Source organism: Dermacentor albipictus, chromosome 1 (assembly GCF_038994185.2).
Source record: "Dermacentor albipictus isolate Rhodes 1998 colony chromosome 1, USDA_Dalb.pri_finalv2, whole genome shotgun sequence".
NCBI lineage: Eukaryota > Metazoa > Arthropoda > Arachnida > Ixodida > Ixodidae > Dermacentor > Dermacentor albipictus.
The window spans coordinates 36,539,954-36,564,856 of NC_091821.1; the positions used below are offsets into that span (position 1 = coordinate 36,539,954).

General features: G+C 45.5%; 1 protein-coding gene across 4 annotated transcripts in view; it reads left to right on the forward strand.

Annotated features, from left to right (window-relative positions):
* Sirt1 (Sirtuin 1) overlaps positions 1-24,903 on the forward strand; it is a 55,341-nt gene that overhangs the window by 26,160 nt on the left and 4,278 nt on the right. For 3 of the 4 annotated variants that reach the window (XM_065430725.1, XM_065430727.1, XM_065430728.1), the window contains exons 6-11: positions 3,519-3,666; positions 9,947-10,026; positions 13,979-14,180; positions 15,729-15,846; positions 15,936-16,111; positions 19,572-19,706. In XM_065430725.1, the coding sequence (XP_065286797.1) occupies positions 3,519-3,666; positions 9,947-10,026; positions 13,979-14,180; positions 15,729-15,846; positions 15,936-16,111; positions 19,572-19,706 (859 nt within the window). The remainder of the gene's footprint in view (positions 1-3,518; positions 3,667-9,946; positions 10,027-13,978; positions 14,181-15,728; positions 15,847-15,935; positions 16,112-19,571; positions 19,707-24,903) is intronic. The other variant, XM_065430726.1, reaches the window with a different exon arrangement.

The window sequence follows — 24,903 nt, forward strand, 5'->3', positions numbered from 1 at the left end:
TTGCTGAAGTTTGGAGCGAGCTGTCAGAATTTCCGGAAGCCGTTGACAGATCAACGGTTGACGAGTTTGTGAGTGTGGATGGTAGTGTCGTGACCACGGGAGAGTCCGAAAACAAATACTACCGTATGTACATAATTAAGTCGACCTAATATTTAAAATGAAAATCAGAAGAATCAAAATCAGAAGACCAAAACATGGCAACGTCAAAAAAGCAAGACCAATGAGATATCAGGGGAGCTACAACGTAGTTAAAATTTTATGTTTGCTCTCCGGCCCTACCCGTAGCTTTCCACTATCCCGCATGTTTGTTCGCTTTTCGGAAGGTTTTTCAACATTTTTGAGAGTTTTACAGTGCACACAGCACTCATGGTGGTGTCGATAGTTCATGGAAGAACAGACACTGCTCATGTGTTTCTCTTTCCCTGTAGCTCTTAGTTTGACGCATTCGACTTGACTGCCGGCCATATGCTACTTCTGTGCTTCCTCAGTAGGCATGAGTGCTCCGGGTCCACTAAACATTCGGCGCTCGTTCACAGCAGAATTCAAGAAGGCTGCCATTCTTTACGCTGAAGAAACAAAAAACTGCGCAGTGGGCCACAAGTTCGATGGTTCTGAACAGGTGGTGTGAGAGTGACAACTGCAGCGAAGCAAAATTTTTACCTGTGATGGCAAGTTGCTGAAATGCGCGATCGGTCCCTGCCTGTGACATGTGACATAGTTGTGAAACAAGCCCAGATCTTCGCCTTTTAAGGGCCTGCTCCGCTGTGAGTACAAGTGGCTGGTGACAGAAGACTGGCAAACCTACGCCAACTGGACGTATCAAAAGAGCCTTGCTCATGGCTGTGTGTGGTTGGGTGCTTTTGGCGTGGGCGGCTGTTCCACAAAATGTCGTGGTGGGGTCGTTAGGAAAATGCAGAATTTCGCTGGACAGCAATGCGCTGTGAGACCGTAGCAGCGATGGCAGCACTAGTGAGGACAATATCACAATTGAAGACGAGTAGTCCAGTGACCCTGCCAGCTACGAATAAATTTTCATTAAGGAATGCGCCTGCGGTTATGCCCTTCTTCTTTTTTATGAGTTGGGCCCTATATCGAACTGGTGGATCTTTTTTTGTGAGTTCGATATTACCGAGAGGATCCACAGTGTACAATAATATGTATTGCAACAATTGATCTGTTATGCAGGCATTATTAAGGCAATTGAAATGGTCAGTTTGGTCAAAATTTTCTATTTGCCAATCTATTTATATTTTTCGTGATCCTCGGGCCTTCCTTTACCTTGTAGGGAAATATTATAACTAGAGCTGTGTGAATAGCAAAATTTTGAGTGCAAAGCAAATTCGAATATGAAAAATTGACTGCAAATCCAATATTTTTCTAATATTTTGCAAATCGAATCGAATAATTTGCGAATATTTTGCAGATATTTTCTGAATGCTGCCAAGTTAAAATTATAGATGAGAAGTTCTGGGAAACATGGCTGGAAAAAAATAAACTAATGTATTACACAACCAATATTTCAAAAATGTACTTTCACATAGTTGTTCACAGAAGAAAGAACAGTCCCAGTGTAGGAGTTCTGCTGAATGGATGGTTGAAAGTTGAATTACTTCATGTTGTCTTGGAGGAAAGGGAGTTGTTCAACGTGTCCAGAAAGTAGGCATGCTCTTCTACTGCTAACAACTGCACCAGACACAGAACAGGCGCTCACTAGACTCACTTGTGGCTGGTATGGGTAGTTATCTCTTTGCAAGCTGAGCCAGCAGAGGGTAAGCTTTTGCACCTTGCTCTAGCCACCAGCGGCAAGGGTCCTTCTTTCGGTCAAGAATCGCATCTTGTATCTTTCTATTTCTACCTCTGGCTGTGAATGCTGTTGCTGGCTTACAAGGGTGTCAAGTTTTTTCCACAGTGCTTAGGTAGATTGCACAGCTTCCTGGGCCATCAACACATGGGACACCTGTGTGCTATTCGGTACGCCACTAACTTTTTCCGCATTTTCAGCTACCAAGTTCTTCAGCCAGTTACCCATTGCTCCATCCTCTTCGTACACCACTAGATTGAAATGAGGATCCAAGAACATTGCCAAGATTGCTGCTTAGTCATCTTTGTAGTTGTGAAACCTTGTTTTCAGGCACTTTGCCAAATTAGCAATAAATGCAGGTGTTGCGAACTGTTGCGTCTCAGCATTACTAGGTGTGTGAGTAAGCAGTAAAGGATAGGTATAAGAGCTGAAAGTGTTGGGTAGCTATCAGCTCCAGCTATGGTTGTTGCTTCTTCAAGCGGTTTCCAAGCAATAACATACTCGTTCATTTCCCTCCATTCTGTCGCTGAAAAGCTTTCAATGTGTTCATATGCAGATGCAGATATCGCCTCTCTCAGCTCCACAAGCCTGGAAAACATTGCAACTTTGCTATTCCACCTTGTTTCAACATCTTGCACAACTCGAATAGGCGGCTTGTTTAGTTTTTTTCTGGCAACAATTCAGTCTGTCATGTACCTTTGGGCTGTGCTTGTCATGCCCAACAATGGCTCTTGCTTTTTTACAAAGCAAAGAAAGGCCTGTGTTCATTTCCTTAGCATCGTTGATAGCCAGCTGCAAGGTGTGGCCAGAACAGGTTCTTTCAGACCAAGAAAGAGTATGCATGGCTGCCCTGATATTGCGCGCATTGTCAGTGACCACATAAATTGGAAAAGCCTTCTCTGGATTGTCCCATTTGGCAACCAGACTTTCAAACATTGAAGAAATTCTAGTTGCTGTGTGCTTTCCTGGAAAATAAGCAGTGCTCAGGTTGCTCAGTGCCTTGCTTTATTGCGGCGCGCCGCATCCGTTGACAACGTCGCGCGTGAGCTGTGATTGTCTTGTTTCATGCAAATCATGATTTTGTGCAATGTGCACGAGGGCACCTGACTAGCGGTATAAGTCAGTGGTCAGGGCTACATGAATACTGAGGCACACACGAGCGGATCACAGCATGATCCTGCAGTTGAACACGGTAGAAAATGACATTGTTACGATGTCTGTGTGCGCGACTGCACAACGTGGGAACAAGCAGGTGAAACAGAAGTACATCTCTCTTGCTGTGGTGCAAAGTAAAACAAAAACATGCAGACATTTGGTTTGTGTGTTTTATTATTTCTCTGAGCTTTAAGTCGTCTATTCAAGCAACATATTACGCAAATAACAGATGTTGCCTTGAATAATTCTCAAAGTCACGTGTCACCACAAGCGACGTCGCAGCAAAAACACGTGTAGTAGGCACACTGCACGTGTATGTCATGCTCCGGCTTCAAGCGGGGCGGTCATGAAGAAAAGGGAAAACGGCGTTCAGTTTAAAATTTCAGATCTTTCTGCGGCACTTAGCGATGTAATACGTTGAAGACACGATCGTTATGGCGCAGTGTATGCTCTGCACTTGTCAGCTTAAAATGGCCAGACCTGGTGAGGAGCCCTTTAAGAACATTTGCTTTGACCTTTCACATCACCATTCTTGACCATGACATTTTTTGCATCTTTGCAGGAGATCTACCCAGGTCAATTCACACCATCTGCTAGCCACAGGTTCATAAAGCAACTGGAGGATAACAACAAACTCCTGAGAAACTACACACAGAACATTGATACGCTTGAACAAACCTGTGGTATTCGTAATGTCATCACATGCCATGGTGAGTTTGGCAGAACCATTTTTTCAGGCTAGTCTTTGTGCATGTTCCTGGGGCTAGTAGGTACAGTTGAGTCAAATTATAAGGTAATGAGTCTGTTCATTATATCAGATTTATTTGTTGATAATGCTCATTTTACTATTCAGGGTTGGTGTGATAACATGTTTCCAGGTTGTTTAGTGTATACAAGTAAACCTGGACGTAATGAAATTGAAAAATAAATGCCAATCCTGGTTAACCCACCTCTGAAACATTTATTTAGCAGAAAAAAACTGCATGAATTTTGCTTGCTGTTTCTTTACAAAGCATGGCGTTACACAGTGCTCCAATGAAACTAAATCATCCAAGGTTGCCTCATCATTCTGTGAGCCAACGTGACACCGCAGAACGTCCGTGTCCATAACCTCCCTCATGGTAGGCAACGCGAACAGGGCGTCTGCCTCTGACAAACCATCACTGTCACTGCGATCTTAAATTGTTTCCACAATTGTCGCATCTGAGATCTCTTCCATAGATACAGCACCATTATCTGCACACAAGAAGTCTGCACCATTATCTGCATACAAGAAGCCTTGGGTTACCTTAGATATCTAGGCCTTTATAAATCAATTAGCTACTGTCTCTTCTTTAACTTCCTGCCAGGACGCAGCAAGCATCTCGATCGCTTGATAGTTGTCTATCTTCATCTGCCAGTCAAAATGGATATCCAGGAGAATCTTGTCTATTAAGTGACGGCGATAGCAGCACCTAAAGCTGTTAATGACTCCTTTGTCTAAGAACTGAATGTGCAATTTGCAAGAAAACACTGCAGCTCGTTGTTCGAGAGCTGAAGGCCTTCGACGTGGTGCATGAAGCAATTGTCAAGCAGCAGGCACGTTTGACGCCCTTGTCGCTTGACGTCATTGTTGAACTGCTTCAACCAGTCGGAGAAGATTTCCTGGGTCATCCAAGCTTTCAAATTGGCCACATATTTCACTGGCATTCGCTTGGTTCCTTTGAAACATCTTGGCTGAGCATTTCTCCCAATAACAAATAAAATTCTCTTATCACTACTGTCACTGTTGGTGCAAAGCAAAACCGTCACGCAAAGTATGCTTTGTTTGCCGTCGCATCAATCATCTCCTTTGAGCCCCAGCGTGCAATTCGGCAGCATCTGATACAGTAAAACCTCGTTAAACCGTACCCGCTTAAACAGTAGTTTCGGTTTAAAAGTAGTAAAGTCAATTCCCCAACTCAGCGGCCATTGAACATAATGTATTTTGTATCCGCATAAACCGTACCAGCTTATTGCGTACGCATCGGTTAAAACGTAGCGTTTCCACTTTTCGTCGCGCAAACACGGCGGTGCGTCGTCTCCATCGGGCGGCCCGGCAGAACAACAAGCCTCAGAGATCGGTACAACGGCCTCCAAGCGCCCTGTGCGTTTGCACGTGAAGCCGCATCAACATCAACATCATTTCGACGCCGCATGGACGCCGTGCCAGAGAGCGTTGTGGCGTCGTGCAAGCGAGGACTTGCGTCATGCCGAAGCTAGGATAAAAAAGACGCCGGGTGCTCAGCATAGAAGAAAAATTAGACATCGTCTGTGCTACCGAACGTGACACGAAGAAGTCAGTGCTGGCCCGCGACATGGATCTACTGTTGACTACAGTGTGTGGCATTTGGAATGTGAAGTTGCTCGGCAGCGCTGCTGCGACCGCGAAGAGATGTCGGCTACGAGGTTCGACTTTTCACCATCGTTGCCGCTGTTGTTGCCGAAGTGTCAACTAGCGACAGTGATGAGGACGACACAGAAAGCGACAGCACGGGCTATTCAGGCCCGACAGTGGCAGAAGCTGCGCGTTACGTCAGCCTCATGAATGCGATCGTCGCAAGGAGAACAAGGGCGCGATAACGTAACTATTCCAAACGAAAAATTTTCCGAACTCCGGCACCCGGCAATGAAAAAGGCGCCCCGGGACTTATGCAGCACTACTGCGCACGTGCACGGAGAATACGTAACGCCAACAAGGAATCTGCCGTGCGAGTGTTTGCCGAAAGGAGGGGGCGCTGGCTGAGAAGCTGGCACGCAGCTTCAGTAAGTTTGAGTCCGCTGTCGTCGTGCTAGGCTGCCGCGACATCAAACGAAAATAACACTTACGTCCCGCGAAGTGAATAAATACTGCATGTTTTTTTCCCTTTCATGGCACTCTCTCTGAGTTCCGTTTTCGACAGGTAAGTGGGCGATCTCATGCTATTTCGCTTAAACAGTACTACCGTTTAGTACGTACTTTTTCCGAGCTCCGGCCGACTACGGTTTAACGAGGTTTCACTGTAGAACAAAGCCATCTCATTGACATTTGACAAGTCCGCTGCCTCATAGCGGCCGATAATGTCAGGCAGCTTGTCAGTCACCCACGAACCAGAGGCATCGCTGTCTGCAAGGGCAGGCTTGCCGCTAATGACTCTACTGACGACACCGTTCTTGCCCTTGAAACCTTGTAACCAGTCGTTACTTGCCTTGAAGTCGTGGTCAAGGATGCATGCAAAATCCTTAGTTTTCCCCTGCAGGATCGTGCCACTTATTGGCACGTTTTGTGCCCTTATGTCCAGAAACCACATAAAAACAGCCTTGTCCATATCAGCGTACGTAGACATCTTCAGCCTTTTTTTCTTGCAGCCCAGATCCACTGCATTGCAGATACAGTTAACCCTGGATGTAACAAAATTGAAGAAAGCTCACAATATTTTGTTATGTACAGGTTTGTTACATGCATTTTCACATGAAAACCGGGAAGTATCGTGCAAAAACAAAGGCAAAATGAGGCGGATTTTTTTTAGGTGACCTCACCTCTGAAACATTTATTCAGGTGGAAAGAAACTGCATGATTAGCTTTTTGTTCTGCATGATGACATCAAGCAGCAGCGCTCTAAAGAATCTAAAGCATGCAATGTGACTTCATCATCCTGCGCGCCGACGGAACGATGCGAGACATCCAATGCGTCCATCACCTCTCTCGTAGCAGGCACGGCAAACAACAGGTCTGCCTCTGATGCACCTTCATTGTCACTGCGACATTGCACAATTTTAACAAGCATCGCATCTGACATTTGTGCAGTACATTGTCAGCATACAAAAATATGCCAAGTTCGACGTCGTCGGGCACTCCACCATTCGCACGTAGTGCATTCCACGCTTCAGTGACATTGGGTGGGTTTTCAGGCTCCTGCACGTCGTCATTGATTTTTGCTTGAACAACCTTTAGTTGGGCCTTGGCGAAGCAATTTTAAACCGTCTGGGTTCCAACTTCCTGCAACGATGCAGCAAGCATCTCGATCGCTTGATATAGTATGTTTGTCTTCGTCTGCTGTACAAAATGGATGTCTTGAAGAATCTTATATATCACCCAATGGCTGTAGCAGCATTTGAAGCTGTTGCTTCCTTTGTCCAGTGACTGTATCAGGGATGTGCAATTGGGAGGAAAATATATCAACTCATGTTTGACAGCCAAAGGCCGTCAACGTGGTGCGTGGAGCAATTGTGAAGCAGCAAGTCGATTTGGCAGTCTCATCGCTTGATGTCTTCGTTGAACTCTTTCAACCAGTCGGAAGAGATTGCACGTGACATCCACGCTGTAGAATTGGCCACATATTTAACTGGCATTTGCTTCGTTCCCTTGAAGCATCTGGGCTGGACACCTTTCCCGATAACTAACAGGATTCGTTTGTCACTGCTATCACTGTTGGCACAAAGTAAAACTGTCACGCGGAGTTTGCTTTGCGTGCCACCGTGGCAGTCTTCTCCTTTAAGCACCAGCGTGGGATTTGGCAACATCTGATAAAACGGAGCCGTCTTATCAGCGTTGTAGACTTCAGCCGCCTCGTAGTGGCTGATGAAGACAGCAGGCAGCTTCTTGGCAACTCGCAATGCAGAAGCATCGCTGTCGTCAGGGGTAGACTCACCGGTAATGATTTTCCCGAAGACTCCGTTTCAGCTTTTAAATCCTTGCAAGCAGTTGTTGCTAGATTTCAAGTCCTCATGGCCCAGGATACATGCAACATCCTTTGCTTTCTGCTGCAAGATCGCGCCACCTATAGGCACGTTTGATGCTCGTGTGTCCAAAAACTACGTAAACATGGCTTTGTCCACATCGGCATAAGTCGACAACTTCATCCTTTTTTTCTTTGAACTTCTGCTCGACTCCACTGCACTGCGAATGCTTTATTTTCGCAGTTAAGATAGTCAACGGGTGCTGGCTGGGATGCTGACCCAGGCAGTTACATTCTTCTTCTTCTTGCCCTCAGCAACCGTATTCATAATTGATACCCGCCGTGGTTGCTCAGTGGCTATGGTGTTGGGCTGCTGAGCACGAGGTCGCGGGATCGAATCCCAGCCACGGCGGCCGCATTTCTATGGGGGTGAAATGCGAAAACACCCGTGTGCTTAGATTTAGGTGCACGTTAAAGAACCCCAGGTGCTCGAAATTTCCGGAGTCCTCCACTACGGCGTGCCTCATAATCAGAAAGTTGTTTTGGTACGTAAAACCCCATAATTTAAAAATAATTGATAGCTTGTCCTCGAAAGACAAACTTTGCGCTTCCTTGCCGAACTCGTTTTCGAAGCAAACACCGTGAGAAACATGTGATACACTCCTAAAGTTAATACTCGCGTCGCGTCTGCTCTCATGTTCACACAACTGTCACCGTGCCACACCAACATGCATAAGCCTAAGATAACTAATATAGCCAGCCACAGTAGTGACACCTGGCTGCCTTAATGAACATTTACGTGAGCATGCACACAGTGCCAAGAATAAAATTGGCAGTAATCTAGTTGTTCATTGGGCAAAGTGCGGCTGTTCACCCCCGCCTTGAAGACACATATGCTGAGGAGGTACAGCGATCAGATGGCCAGGGAAATCTTTAAGGCCTTTTAAAATTGTCAGTTAGGAGCCACTAGCGTAAGCGCCCCTTTTGTAGCTCTTTGTGATAAAGAACTTGGGTTCCTGAGAAGTTAATCAGTTTGGATTGTGTCCATATTGCGTATTTTACATTTGTGTAGTTTTACATTTGTGACGCATGCGCAGCAAGAGTTGACTGACGATGACTCGCCTGCCCTTTCTTCCTTTCTTTCAGCCCGCTGTGAATAGTGTATATTTGTGCAGACTTCAATAAACGTGTTGTTAGCAGTCAGCACTGGTCCTGTACTCTTTGTCCGTGCGTTTTTTGGCACTGTTTAAAATGAATGATCTGTACCAACTAGCTCGCGCCCAAACCGTTCTAAATCATCTGTTATATTACATTATTTAGGGCACTATGAGGCTTGCCAGTAATTTTATGTTTTCTACATAGTTTTACATAGCAGTGGGGCATTTTTTATTTTTTTGAGAGAATGGATTTCTTTCACTATAGAGTTCCCTCCTCACACTGTTTCATGTGTATTGTAACAACTGGTAAGAGTCCTGTTACAGCACCACTCCCAATTAAGCAGTGCTTTCACAAAGTGAAGAGTTTGTTTTAACAGAAGCGTGCAAGTGTTTTGCCCATGGAGGACCAACCAAATTCAATGCCCATATTCTGTTTATCTAGCACTTCTCGTTAGATATTATTGAACTGGAGTCTACTGTAATTTTGCTGAAAACTGTCTGCCTTGTTTAGCAACCTTATGACTGTTTACGTAACACGACGGATATTGGCTGGATTCTTTTAAATGTCATAGCGAATCAGTACCTTTGGCAAGAGCAAAAGTGTCCTAGTAGGAAGGTAGAAATCTTGAATGTCTCATCAGTGTAGAAAGTTAAGTAAAGTACCATAATTTTGGACTTCCGGTCTTGAGCGACTGTTCTTGAGCGACTGTGTCGCGTGCTTGAGTCGTTCTGCCTTTTACATAGTGCACAGCAATGTCCTCTTAATACATTAAGCAACTTTCTTAAAAGGCATTGCAAAGCCTTTTTAACAGTTCAGCTCTCCATATTTGAAGGAAGTTGTGAAGTGAGGGAAAACCAAAAAGTTTTTGCCATGTGTTTTCATGCTGCCTCCGTGAGAGTGCCCCTTACAGCACGTTAACCGGCACGTTTGTGATAAGACGATGGGTGCACAGAGGAGTGTAGTAATAGCTTTTTCAACAAGTGATGCAAGCTTGTATTGTAACAGAGTTTAAAATTTTCTAGGCAGTTTGACACATTTGCCTAGACTTTTTTTCTTTTTTGAAGGCGTTTCATAATCGGAAGCAATTTTGTTGTAAAGTGGCGCATAATTAATATGACCTGTTGTAGGTGCTGATGCCTCCATTTTTCTCTTGTAGGTTCTTTTGCAACAGCTTCGTGCACAAGATGTCATCACAAAGTGGACTGCAACATGATCAAAGAGGAGATATTTAGCCAGGTACATATGTGCATCTAATGCACACTTTCACTGTATAGCAGACTAACACAAAATACCTACAAAATATGTTTTTACCAGGACAGCTTAATAGAAGTGCAATAAATTTAAATTATGCTGTTATAATGTTTGGGAGCTGTTTAGCTTTATCTGAGAACCCTTCTTGAAAGTTTGCCTTGAGAGAGGTCTACTGTGGTAAGTTTTTTGAGGTCGGCATCTACTGACAGTCAAGCTAGCTTTTAAGTAACAAGACACGATTACTGGTTCATAATAAAATTTTACTTGGAGTAGGTATAGTAAAACCTTGTTAATATGGAAAAATCAGATAAGTCAAACTTGTCTTCTAATTCCAGCAAGTGTATGCATTACCTAATGGCATCAAACTCAATAATTGGGATGCATTTGGCTCCATGCTGGTTAATTTGGACAACCCTTGAATCATGCAGCATTGCAAATGTATGATGCAAAATAGCAGAAGAGGTGCTAACTTCCAACCAAAATGAAGCAGTGCTGTCTGCATTGCCATAGTCATCAGTGGGAACTGCTGAAACTGTGTGGGAACGCCGGAACTCTGTGTGCTTATTTCTGCTCTTGTGGCTTTTAGTCGTGTGTTTACCGCCGCACATGACACCACATTGGCCGAGTGCCTTCAGAACTGTGTAGTCACCATCCATGATCACGTTGATAGTAACCATGGTTTCGTTCTGATTTCGTGCATGTGCAATGTCACAAACACGGCAGAAGCTGTCGAGGATGATGAGCAATTCTACCATGGCTAGCGTACTGACATTGAACCCGCTGGCTACGTCACGATATATGGACAAACTGCTGTTGACCAGCTCATTGATTAAAAAATGATGGGGATGTGCCCATGGTAGTGAAAAGCACATCTACTGGGATAAGGACCGCGGGTCTTACGCTGCATTTCCGCTGCGAAAGAAGTAGCGAGACTCGCACCATTGCGAGTGTTAATCATTCGCGAATTTAGGAAAATTGCAGCTTACACACTGCTTTTGTGCAAACTAGAAACTGGATTTGTTTATTTACACTGTAAATGAAAGCGTGTTGATGTAGCATGCATTTTTTTATTGCTCACTTGATACCCTCGGGTAATTTGGAGGGCAAATAGTTGCTTTGTGTACCATGAGCAAATATCATTAGTCATAGCTGGAGTATTCAGCGAGTTTAGACAGTCAGACAATTTATAGGCGATGTGGTGACTGTTTGCTTGTGAACGGTAAAATATTATGTAAACAGAGCAAAATTATATAATTATAACTATATAATTATTGTTACTATGTAATTATATAATATTAGTAAAAGCAGAAATTATACAGTGTGTCCCAGCTAACTTTAGCCAGAGTTCAAAAATATGCAAATGCCACGTAGCTGGACAGAACAAAGGTAATGTTCGCCGTCGCTTGGAGATAAACTATTTTTTTCACTCCACCTAATTAGAGAATTAGTCATAATTAATGTACTTCTCAAATATTATAATTAGATGAAAAGTGACCTTGTCAGTAATCATGTATGAATAGAATTTGTTCTGGCACACTGAGGGTCATCTTCTGGCACTGGGGTTGCCTAGATGCCCTTCCATGTACTGACATTACTGGTATAAAGTCGCCGACCGATTTTCCGGACTCCAAAAATTCGGACATGCCCGATTATTCGGTCAGCTTCGCGGCACCGCCATTCTCCCCATAGACCATAATGTATAACAACTGCCAAAAGTTCGGACACCTTGCAACCTCTTGTCTGATTTTTCGGACACTCCTTGAGCCATCTCGATCGAGGGCATCATGCACCGACTCTGACCGGCGCATAGTTCGACTTGCTAAACGCCATTTTTGTTTTGAACGGAGCCTCCTTGTTGCCCCACGAAGTGGCGCTATTGGAAATCCCCGCTCATCATCATCGTTTCTGCCTGCTTCGATAGAGTGGCCATACAGCAGTTCTGGTCTCAGCTTAGTAAGCCATGTCAAGACAATCCAGCAGCTGATTTGTTTCTTTCGCGCACGACGCTGCGAGCAGGCCACGTTTTTCGTTTGTGCTACTGGTGTCGGCACGGTGGTGTTTGCTTTGTGTGCTGTGTCGAGGTTTCGGTGATCCAACGCGGCGTACGGAAACGTCGCGTGAAGTGTCTAATGGCGCCGACAGTGCCCACGCAGACTGCGCTGGGGAATGCCGGCAAGCGGGTGCCGGGATAGATTTGTCGCCTTCCGATGTGCTCCCTACTGACGCGGAAAATATTCTGCCGAGACCTGTGCAGTGGTTGCATTGCGATTCCGGACACCGTCTCATTTGACAGTTTCACAGGTGCTGACACTGCTGTACTGACATGCGCAGAACTCGACGACGGCGAGATCATTTGTCAGGTGTTAGATATGGAGCTGTTTCCTGCGATTACTTCGAGTTCCCCAAACCACTTCGAGTCGCAGCACAGCTAATTGAGGAATGCAGAAGCAGGAAAGCGCATTCCAGAGGAGACACGTGCAAACAAGTTTGCGGCCCCCAGGTCGTGTGCCGCCGGGATTAGAAGGGGCCCTGGGACAATGGAGCTCAATCGTCCCCCTTCGGCTTTGAAGAAGGCATCTGCTACCGCTGCGGAGCCGAGCCACCGGGTGCAGGTGGGCCCTTGTGCAATGATGCATGAGCGCCCCCCCTCCTTCTCCAGCCTAGAAGAAGTGGATTGCCAGTCTGCGAGGCAAGACCGCAGAGAGCCGCCAGGTGCGACACCGCGACACGGGCGCCTACCATTGGCTGAAAGTGGCGTCATCGGAGCGGACTCTCCCATTGGTGAAACATGACGTGACTTACAGTGCTCGAAGGGTTTATAAGAAGCCTTCCAGAGAGACCTGAGCATTCTGGAACATGCCCTGATTCCCTGATTCACCTCTCTCGAACTTCTTACCGCGGGCCGCAGCGTCCGAGTTGCTGCCGGCCCGTAATGTCTGTACGAATGTTAATTGTCTCTCACCTCCCTGTACATAATGTAGAATAAATACTCTCAAGTTTTGGGTTTTCATCACGACGCCCGTCCTTCAACCCCTACACAGGTTTCTGCTGCACCGCCGGAGGATGACTCAGAGTCGGAAGATGACGCACGATGTGCTACGCTGCCGTCGCATGCGGAGCGTGCACAGGCAGGGACTGGGCTTTCAGCCGCCTATAGTGACCGTATGACCCTCTCCGAGATTCAGGCTTATCTGATTGCGCGTAAACGGAACAGCGTGCAACGGCGCACTCACGATTTCTTCAAGCCCACTGCCGAGCCCGAATAAGTGCGTGGAAATAGAGGATTTCATTTTTTTTTCTTAATCTGCTTTTTCAGACACCTGTTTATTCGGACATTTCCGCAGTCCCCGTGAAGTCCGAATAAACGGTCAGCGACTGTACTAATTGTAATTTTTTAAACAATTGAATTGGGCTGGAAGAATGTTGAATAGTTTTTGAATAGGTAACCTAACCTAACCCAACTAATCGGTAGTGCATAGCTACATTCATATCCTAGTGTTCACCATTTTAACAAGTCTGTCATTACGCTGAACTACATGAAGCATGCATTATTAGGAGAAGCTTTACTTTGGGAGCTCCTATAAAAATACTTGAGAACAAAGAAATTGTTTCATTTGCTATCAACTGAACAGATTTTGAAGAGGCTTGTTGCATTTCAAATATAAGAAGTTGAAGATCTACCAACTGTTGAAAGCAAAAGTTTTTTGTTCAGGCTACCATTTTTTTTTTTACAAAAAAATTACTGCAAATCAGGAAATTCTGAAAAAATGAAAAATCAAGTTTACAACTCTTAACTCACGATAAATTCAATCAAGTGACTGTAATATAAATATATTGGTGGATATATTGAAACTTTGGAATTTATTTGAAAATTTGCAAAGCTATTTGTAACCATTGGAGTTGTAACGGTGGCATTTGTGGTTCCTTGTCTTTGCAGAGAATTCCATTGTGTCCCAAATGTAGCCTGGAGGAAGTGGAAGCAAGTGGGGAAATGGCAGTCATGAAGCCTGACATTGTGTTCTTTGGAGAGGGCCTCTCCCAGGAGTTCCACCAGGCCATGAGTCGGGACAAAACCCAGTGTGACCTGCTTATTGTCATGGGGTCCTCGCTCAAAGTGCGCCCAGTAGCCCTTATCCCTAGTGAGTGCCCTTTTTTTTTATGTGTGGCACTGACTGTTATTTGGTTCATACTTTGCTCATGTTCTCTCAAGCTATTTGTGTCTGCTAAATACTTGACCTGGTCATGAGTTCTCACTTTGTGTTGCTAAAGGTAGAAAACGAAGGTTTTCAATGTAGCCCAAATATTTGGGTGTGAGAGTGCAACTATTGAAATTAAATCTGCAACCACTGCAGTGGAGGCTATATCTAGTATTTTTGGGTGCATAGGTGCAGTGCATTGTACATGTTTAAAAAAAATTTAGAAAAGATACAGTAGAACCTCATACATACATTTAAAAAAAATTGCAGAAAAAAGACATACTAACCGGGGAAACGTACGATCCGAAGTAACTAAAAAAAAATAGACGCTCAACTGTCGTTGACATCTAGGTAAAGTGAAGCGTTGCGCGAATCATTGCGGCACGAAACACAGGTGCATGTTGAACTGGTAGTGCTCTGGCAGCCCAAGACAAGATGCATTTTGTTGTTTTCCTATTGCATAGCGTTTTAGAATGGCAACGGGAAACTGAAACAAAATCGATCTGGTGGGTGGCGCCAGATGCCGCCAGAGCAAAATGTGACGCTCACATCACGCCGTTTCCAAAGGCACTACACCCCACACGCTGTAAAGCAGATAGGTGAAGGTGCTTATCGCAGTAGGGTTGGTGGCAATAGGTGTGAATGTGGCCTGTGACGACCTGGGAGGAAATTTGCTGGTACCAGAATAAGAAACTGAGTGTGCGCCTGCATTTCATGTGAGACGCGCGGGCCAGTATTGTGAAGGTAGCCAATGTGGGGGGGCGGCTACTGTGACTACTGTTCTCAATTGCGCGCGCCTCGTGCCTTTTCTTGTTTACATGAGATCTAGCGGCTGGAAAACGTATCATACGTTCACAGTCTGCAGCAATGAATGGCGCGCCGCATTTGGGTTATCGCCTACTTAAAGCGTGCTGTACACTTCCAACGGCACCATGCACTGTGAAACAGATAGGTGAAGATGCTCATCGCAATATGGTAGGCGGAGATAGTGTTGAATGCAGTGTGCGACGACCCAGGAGATTGGCCGGTACCAGAACAAAAAACCTAGTGCACGCCGGCGTTTTCACGTGAGACGTGCGGACGAGTATTGCGGCGAAAGAGCCGCAGTGGGCAGCTACTGCTTTCAATCACGCATGCATCGCGCATTTTTTTAACATGGCACCTAGCGGCCGGAAAACATGTCATACAATCACAGTTTACCAATGTATTGAACGTTGGTGCCGAAAGATAGGGTTATTCAGGAACGTATGAACCGGCAAAAAATAACTCAATTGGATCATGTTTTGTTTTTCTCAATCACGAATGTTGGTGCCGGGAAATCGTATAGACGAGGTTCTACTGTATTCCTGCACATGTGTAATGTGACGTTTCTTGACTTAATTCACATTCTTAGCTTCTGAGCATTTGAGCAGGGATGTCTAGGTTGTTCAGACTTTGTCTTTCTTGTTAGAGCTTGTCATAGTAGAGCTATCCTATGTCTGTATTCTGTAGGTTCGATTCCTCCAGAGGTGCCCCAGATACTGATCAACCGAGAATCACTGAAACACGTCACTTTTGATGTTGAGCTCTTGGGTGACTGTGATGTCATCATCAAAGAATTGTGCAACAGGTGGGTTGTTCTGTCCATTGGCATCAGCTGGCATTGTTTGAATGTGGTAACAATTGATCATAACTGTGGCATTTTTCCTCGCCTTGAAGGCTCGGCTGGGATGTGGCTCCTAGTGACGGGCCTGTGGCACCATTAACAGAACTCACATCACTGCCTCCTCAAGTATCCACCAAGTCATTATCAGAAGTCAAAGAACCTGCCGAGCAGAATGGGACCACAGCAGCAGATGAGAATGGAAACACCCCGACTAGCAGCACATCTGTGGGTGTGTAAACTCTTGTGACATTAATCAGTTTTTGCATGAAAATGTGTTGAATTAAGTTCAGATGCTTTTCTGCAGTGATTCTTGTTTTAAGTGCTAGTTTAAGTGAAAGTGGGATATCGAACTCACAGCACATGGCTCCCCACATGCCACACTGCAGTGAAACCTTGTTAAACCATAGTTGGCCGGAGCTCGGAAAAAGTATGTACTAAACGGTAGTACTGCTTAACCGAAATAGCATGAGATCGAGCATGAGATCGCCCACCTACCTGTCAAAACGAAACTCGGAGAGAGTGCGATGAAAGGGGAAAAAATATGCAGTATTTATTCACTTCGCGCGACAAAAGTGTTATTTTCGTTTGATGCCGCTGCAGCCTAGCAGCGACGACAGCGGCCTCGAACTTACTGAAGCTGTGAGCCAGCTTTTCAGCCTGCCCCCTCTCCTCGGCAAACACTCGCATGGCAGATTCCTCGTTGGCGTTGCATATTCTCCGTGCACGGGCACGGTAGCTTTGCAGAAGTCGCGGGGCGCCTTTTTCATTACGGAGTGCTGTTCTCGTCACGACGATTGCATTCATGGGGCTGACGTAACGCGCAGCTTCTGCCACTTTCGGGCCTGAATTGCCCGTGTTGTCGCTTTCCGAGTTGTCCTCATCACTGTCGCTAGGCAACACTTCGGCAACAACAGAGGCAACGATGGTGAAAAGTCGAACCTCATCAAAATCGTGGCAGTTTGGGCGAGTTGGTAGGCGACCTTGCTATCGTAGCCGACATGGCATCTCTTCGTGGTCGCAGCAGCGCTGCCGAGCAACATCTTCGCATTCCAAATGCCACTCACCGTAGTCAATAGTAAATCCCTGTCGTGTGCCAGTGCTGAACGCGTGTCACGTTCGATAGCACGAACGATGTCCAATTTTTCTTTTATGCTGAGCACCCGGTGTCTTTTTTTATCCGAGCTTCGGCATGATGCGAGTCCTTGCTTGCACGACGCCACAACACTCTCTGGCACGGCACCGAAGTAATGATGATGGGGCTTCACGTGCAAATGCACAGGGTGCTTGAAGGCCGTTCTGATCTCTGAGGCTTGTTGTTCTGCTGGGCTGCCCGATGGAGACGACGCACTGCCATGTTTGCGCGATCAAAAGTGGAAACACTATGTGTTAACTGATACGTACGCAGTAAGCTGGTACGGGTTTTGTGGATACAAAACGCATTATGTTCAATGGTCGTTGAGTCGGGGATATGACTTTACTACTTTTAAAATGAAACTGCTGTTTAAGGCGGGTACGGTTTAACGAGGTTTTACTGTATATTGTTTTGTGGAAGAGGATGATGAATGAATTTTTTGTTGGTTGAGGTGCACTTCATTTTTAGTGGGCTATGTGCAGTATGCACTAATGGGGACAAGGTGAACGCTGAATGGGAATGAATATGTAAACTGCCACGAAGAAGTGCAACTTCTTGTCAGTTTGTGTCTTTGTTCCCATTGAGTGTCCATCTTGTCCCTGTAAGTGTGTACTGCACATAGCACAGTAACAATGAACGTACTCCAACTAGCCCAATTCATCGCTCTGTTGATTGAGGAGCATTACTTGAAGGCCATGCGGTCTGCATGCATATGTTTCTTGTGATAAAGATGGCATGCTTCAGTAGGTAATCCTTGATTGTATACAGACTGTTTTTTTTGGTCTGTGTGCATTCATATTGCTCACACCATAGAAATATGTTCACAGTGCGTACTGCTAAGTCATAGCTTGTGTTATTAATATAGTTGAATCCACTTAAACAAATTATCGGTTGTAACGGTCACATTTTACTGCATTTATGATTTTCCGACCCAGCCGATATTTAAACTATCCAGATATAAACAAACATTTTCAAAAGCGCTGTACTGTTACAACGAACACTTTGACCACGGTAGTGGTAAAAGGAAGGGTGCTTCAAAGTTTTGAAGCACAGAAGTATGACTGAACTGGGCGCATGGCAGCACATCTTCCCCTCTAGTCCAACTGCAATGAAGATACGTCCAACCTCATAAGAAAGTGTTGTGCATGGATTTCTGAAGATGCGAGAAAAGTCATTCACTTTGAACCATGCTAGGTTAACCGTGCCATCAAGGCATGTCTCCGGCGTGCTTCAGGGCGAGGCGGTACAGCAGCCGTGGGCTTAGAGATAAGTGCAGTCTTGGAGGCCACGGCAGCGGCACTCTTTTTGCACAGTTTTCCATGCGGCACAGTGTGCACTCACTCCTATTTAGGCGATATGGACAAACTGCCACTCGCATGTAGCTGTCTTCTCTTTGCTGTTGATATCCATGCACAGCGTGTCGTGCTGCCATGAAGCCACACCTCAAGACAAAATTCACATATAACTCGCGACTAACTGTAGTGGTAAATTTTTCAGATTTTAGAGCGCACCTCTTAGGCAGCCATTCCTGTGGTGAGCGTCAGAGTTGTCCCTCAGTGTAACCGAGTGAACGAGCACAGCAAAAAAAAAAGGGAGGGGGTGTGTAAGAGCGATCGCGAAGCACGGATGAAAGACTGCAATGGTAAAGAGAGAGCACTAGGAAGGAAGCAGAGGAGGAGAGTATAGCGAAAGTGTGAGAAGAAAAGCGTTGTGCCACGCATGATGGGTTCTGTGGAGACAATAGCTACGAGATGGCACCAGAGTAGCACTCATTGTCTTTATGGAAACAAAGCGCTGCATGAGTAGAGGTCTGTCTGCGGCGGCTGCTGTGAATTGTGCCCATGCGTCATGGTTAGCGAGGCAGTCACAGCACACTTCACTCTATTTGCAACGTGCCGCATGAGACAGATTGTCCTCGCGAGCCAATATATCGTTAAATGAAAAACGTATACAGCTGGGCTCAAATTTCGCTTTGGGAGTATTGTAATTGTCGGTGAATTTTTGGTGCAGGTTATATGTGAAAGCATATCGAATGTTGCGTTTTTGTAAGTCAAAAGTGTGATTTAAGCAAGGGAAATGTGACACATATTTTAAGTAGTGTTGGTAATACTGTACTAATAAACTTCTAATTCAAATAACATTTCATTTTTCTTTTAATATAGTCTTCATGGTGAGAAATGAAGGTGCAAAAATTGTTCTAATCTTTCTTGGTGTGGAACTGTGTTCGGGGATTACAGGTGTAAAGGCTTATAGGTTTGTCATAAATTTCTTTTTGTTGTTAACCTGATCACAATAATAATTGCTTATAGCAATTACCATTCTTGCAAATCTTTAATATTGTTAATAGGGGTTTGACTAAATGTGGTGAATGTTTTGGGACATTGTTTATTAAGCAATCTTGCTTTTATTATGATCCAATACCCAGAAATATTGGTCCAGAGCTGGCAAAAAAATTTCCAGCTGGGGGATTGATCATCAGTGATGTGTATTTTTGTTTTGTGTACATGGATATTGCATTTCTTATATTCATGTGTTGGGATCTGATGTTTATATACAGCAGAAGAAGTCATGCCAGATTCTACCAGTGCTGATATGGTTCCCACGGTGGAGAGCCAAGTGGACAGCTTGGATTGCTCGTCTGAGTGTCTTTGGAAGCCAAGAACAAGAGACAGCGTTGCCTCCAGACTACCAGGTGGGTAGTCTGACTTGTTCACTAACTAAATAAAATGAAATGTTGTGGTGCAGTCCTGGTGATAATCTTTAAACATATTTATTAGGTGCCAATAGGTTGATTGCTGAGACTTTGCATGTTTTTCTTAGCTGTCGCTGACCGTTTAATTGCATTTACTACAATTAATGTGCCACATTTCACATTTTTACTACTTTTCTTCTTCAAGCAATATTCATAGTAAAAGAGTAACACTCAGTTGTGCTTCTCCTAAACAAATTGCATGAATTGAGCAGTGGTGTTTGCTATTGGAAGATAGCCATGTAAACTCATGATAATGGCACATCTTTTTTTAGAGATTTTAGTCGGGAAGTTAGGCTGTGACTACAGTCGAGCACTTCTACAATGAACGCTTCTACAATGAAATGACCTGTGTAACAAAGGAATAATTCTTGGCGCTATTGTGAGCTGTGTGATGTGCAGCCTTTGCAACGAAGTGGCCTGCATAAAAAATGATTTTGGAACCCCCAAGCACTTCATTATAAGCCGTTTGACAGTAGTTGAGTGTGCCTAAATCAATCCTGAATAGAGTGGGACCTTGATTATAGGTCCCTCGGTCATGCGACGACCTGCATTTTATGACGAATTGGTTTGGTCCCTGTAAAACTCCCATAAAAATAATGCATTAAAAACCTTAATTATATGACGCAATTTTACGGCGACTCTCTAGTACCATCTTAAAAAAAAGGAAAAAGAAAAGAAAAATGCTCTAAGCAGATGCAGGCTGGCACGTGAGCACACTGCAGCGGGCTGATCGTGGGTTTTATTCGCATTACATTCTAATAATGGCAAAATTCGCAATCTTAAAGCAAATATCCTAAATTCTGTGGTTTTTAGTGTTACATTGACAACCTGTACCTTTACGTCTCGATCCAATCCATAGACAATTCGACTGAAGACGAGACTTGTTTTTAGTTGGAATACCCTGTGGTCTTTTGCGCTTCGACTCAGCTTATTCATGATGTTACCATGACATGCCGTATTCGATATGATGCCTGCATCAAGAGACGAGCAATTTTGATGGCCAAGGAGGAGGGAAACTCCATTGTGGCTCAGCGGTTCAAGATCCCTGATTCACGCATGGCAGGACCCGCAGGAGGCCCTCTTTAAATGCTAAGCTGGTCGGAAGGGCTCTGTGGACCTCGTAGTGGCCTGGTACCGTCCCCAAATCAAATGGTTGTTGGGTCTCTTAAGAAGTACTTATCTCAAACAAGCTCGAATGTGATGCGTGCTCGTGCGATCACTTACGGAGATAATTCGCTTTCGCGAGATTCAGCTCGTCCCGGCTCCGATCCCCTTGAAATGTATGCCTAATAGTGCTCTTGGCACTGATAACGAGCTTGGCACAGCGGCAGGAACACTTGTTGGGGACGCTTTTGGTGCAGAGTCACGTGAAATTTCACGAAAGTGAAAATGGAGAGTTTTAGATTAGGGGACGCAAGAGGCTTGCGTAGGCAAGAACTGGGGGCGACGGTACTGCGCATGCGCAGACCGCTACGTCTACTTTCGTCCTTCGGTTGTTGGGGCGGCCGAAAACATCGCTGACCCTAAGAGTATGGTCCCTAGAATATTGGCTAGTCGGCTGTGCGCCGACGGGAGTGAATACCGTTTTCGAATGATGGTGACGGTGGCACTGCGAGCAGTCCCCATGCTACGGTGCAGCGCTCGGCCACCCGGCTGCGTGTTGGCGAAGCACATGCGCTTGGCATATTGTTTAGCCGTTTATCTCTTTTAACCCTTTCAGGCGCCACTTGCAATTATGCATAGAAAAATTTTTTTTTATATATAAACATTCTTTTTGGGACCTAAGAAACACAAAACCATCGAATTCTTGAAAGTTATCATGAAACTTTATCATGAAACTTTATTATTTGCAACATCGTACACAATTGTGTACACAGCGCCTCGGTGGTCACAAAATTCACTAGTGGAATGCGAGGAAGCAATTTCTCTCTTTTGTCAGGCACAGTGGCACGGCGCATTTCATGCAGAATATCCGGCCGCCTCGTGTGCACTTCTCGAGCTTGCACCTAATTCGCACTTTCTGGTCGCGGGATTCGGGCCAATGGTCAAAGGAGTCGTAGTGCACGTCGGTGCAAGGAAGCGATATTCTTGCTTTTTTGCCCTATCTTTGGTTGTGGTGCTTGGATCTCTGCAAGAGAAGGCCTTCCACGCTTTTTCTCGGGTAGTACCGACTTAATTAATGGTTCGGCAGCTTGCAAGCGAAAATTCATCAAATATAGGAGTTTAGCTCTAGGCAGCGTTTGATTGTCGTGGTGGTAGTCCAGCAAAGAATTGCAGATACCCAGGTTCACAAAAGGAAAAAGCACTCTCAGTGTCCATTTCTTCAGCTTGCGTTTCCCCTGCAGCAGCATCTTCCTCTTCTGCGAGGTTGGTGAACGCAGCTGCAACGCAGGCGTCGGTCGTTTCACACGTGGCTTCTTCTTCGTCGCTTTCCCCCGACGTCTGAAACATTTATCAGCTATGAGCTCCAAAAGCCTTTCAGCTGTCTTTTGGGTTTTCTTATGCTTGTTTGCACTGTAGAAAGAAGAACGACAAATGGCCAAAAAACCTGGAAAGAAAATCAAAGCAACTCTCAGCGTTCTTCATTTCTGCAGTGACCATGGCGCTTTGTACACAATCGTGTACACATGCGCGTGCGAGCGTTAGCGTTCGGTCATCACCTCAGAATGGATGAAATTATCACTCCTCGGTACTTCATATGATGCACAAGCGCGTCTAATTTTTTTCGCTTGCCACAATAAAAAAAAGCGGCTCTAACAAAATAAGAACTTGACTCACCGCTCTTTGCTGCTCCGGCGTCCGCCATTTCTTGTTTAGATATGAACATCTTCACCGAAATGCGACAGATGGCGCCCAAAATGCACATGGTTGTCAGTTTAAGTTTGGGAATGCGCTAAAGCCAACCTAATAGAAAATTGCGGGCCCTAAACGTGAAAAAAACACCAGAAGTACAATGTACACAATTGTGTACAAGGCGCCTTAAAGGGTTAAATAATTTTCTGCCGCTGCATACTTGCACCAGATTAGAGCAGTATTTGTTACGGGTGTGATGAGAGGTTTTAGCTGCGTAAAGTGGTATTCGTTCTCGAAGACTTTTTGTTAAGCTGTATGAAGCATTCGACACAGAACACCAAACGATTGCTCAGTCTGGAATAGCTTGAGCACTGAATTTATTTAGTCATGCAATACTGCTGCCCTTTGGCAGACAAGGCCGCAGTGCTTAAAAGCGAAACAATAAAATTGAAGGGGCCCTTAGTTATCCCAATGCGAAAGCATTGCGACCACGTCGCTATGCCTATGCATTTTCAGTCGTCTTAATTTAACTTCATTCACCATAAATAACACCAAAGGTCATGGGTTGGACTCTCACCAGAAGTTGTGAGTTCGAGTGTCTTAACTCAACTTTAACTTTGTCAGGCTTCAAGCTTAACAGAGAATACAACAGGTACACCAGTGACACTGAAAGGGTTAAGGTGCTATTTGCCTTAGCACATTCAGCCTAAACAACCTGCTGTGCCAGGGTGGCTGGGTGTGTATGCAAGTTTCTAAGCCCAACAGTGTCTTGGCAGTACAGTTGCGGGTGCTGCAAAGAAAACGTCGCTGACACCTAATCAGATTGAAATGAGATTGCTGGAGAACAGAGAGGGAATGAATGTCTCTTCAGAGTAGAGCAAAGGGAACGAGCACATGGATATGGCAAAAGCAGTTTGAGTTGTTCAGTAAAAGGTTAAGGGGGGACACGGGTTGTGGCGACCAAAAATCGCGAAAAAAACTCGATTTTTTTTATTGCATTTTTGGAATGTACAGCTATTATTGCATCTATATTGTTAATTTCATACCGATAACATCAGTATTTTAGCCGCAGTGACGCCTTATACGACATGTACTAGCTGAATTTCAGGTGGAACTTGCGCTGCAACGGCATATTTTCCGAAACGCGCGCCTGCTCTTCCACGTGCGCTAGCGCGGACATCTTGGTCTCATTTGAAAGAGGCGACTTTTCCCATCAAATTCCCGCCAGAACGGGCCCCATTCAGCCATTGGCCACTTAGAAAATGCGCGGCAAAAGAAGGTACTAGAACGCCCTCCTATTCGTCACTCGGTGCACGTGACTTGAGCTTGCCTCCCGATTGGCGGAACTGCATGGCCATCGTCTGCTCCGCGCTTGGAGCCGCGCACTGAGGTGCGCCATCTTGCCCCAGTGTCAACGCGATGTCTGAAACGGAAGCGCAAATTTCGAACGCGGTACAAGTATGGTGCACAAAAAGTGCGACGAACGCTCATCGAAAACCTAAAAAAACGCTGCTCAACACTGCAAAACGCTCAGGACGCCACAACCCCAGCGACCGATGCCGAAATCGTCGATGCAGCAACGGCAGGCCTAACGACCGCATCGGCTGCTGCGGATACTGTGACAAGTCCGCCTGCCGCGGACCCTTCGACCAGCGCTCGCGTACGGCAAGATACGATCTACCGGCAACCCTCCGAGCGGGAGGAGGAGGAAGCGAAAGCCAAAGCAAAGCTATCGGAGTTGTCTTCCGCTCCAGCGACGGAGAGGAAACGCGAGATTTTGGGTGACGGTACCGACGACGCACTTCGCCCGCCTGATGGGACTATGTTTACGATTGTGGATTTGAGTGCCGTGAACACTTTATTAACATTTGCGAACTGCAACAGCTGCAGTGGTGCCTTAGAAATCGTCCGAGATGAGCGGGAATACGGACTCGCGCTCGCTTTGAAGTTGCGTTTTATGTGCGCAAACTGTGGAGAGATTGCGTCGGTGTGGAGCTCGCCGCGCGTTCACAGTGCTGAAGGAATGAAACCCTTTGCTGTGAACGTTTTGGCTACGCGTGCCATGCAGGCAAAGGGGGACCGGCAGACCGCGTTCAATGACGTTTGTCTCGTTGATGGGCATCGGCCGTCGGGCTCTTCACACGAAAACGTGCCAGAGCTATGTGAAGACGAAGTTGACGCCAGCGGCCGATCGCGCGGCGCGTAATCTGACGTGCGCGCGGTCGGTTCGCGAACTTTACGCCGAAATGAACGTGGGTCATACTGGGAACATCGTTGTGTGCAAGGGAAAGGGCCTCAGAGGCCATAATTAAAGAACTATGTCTAAATGCGAGCGAACAAAGTC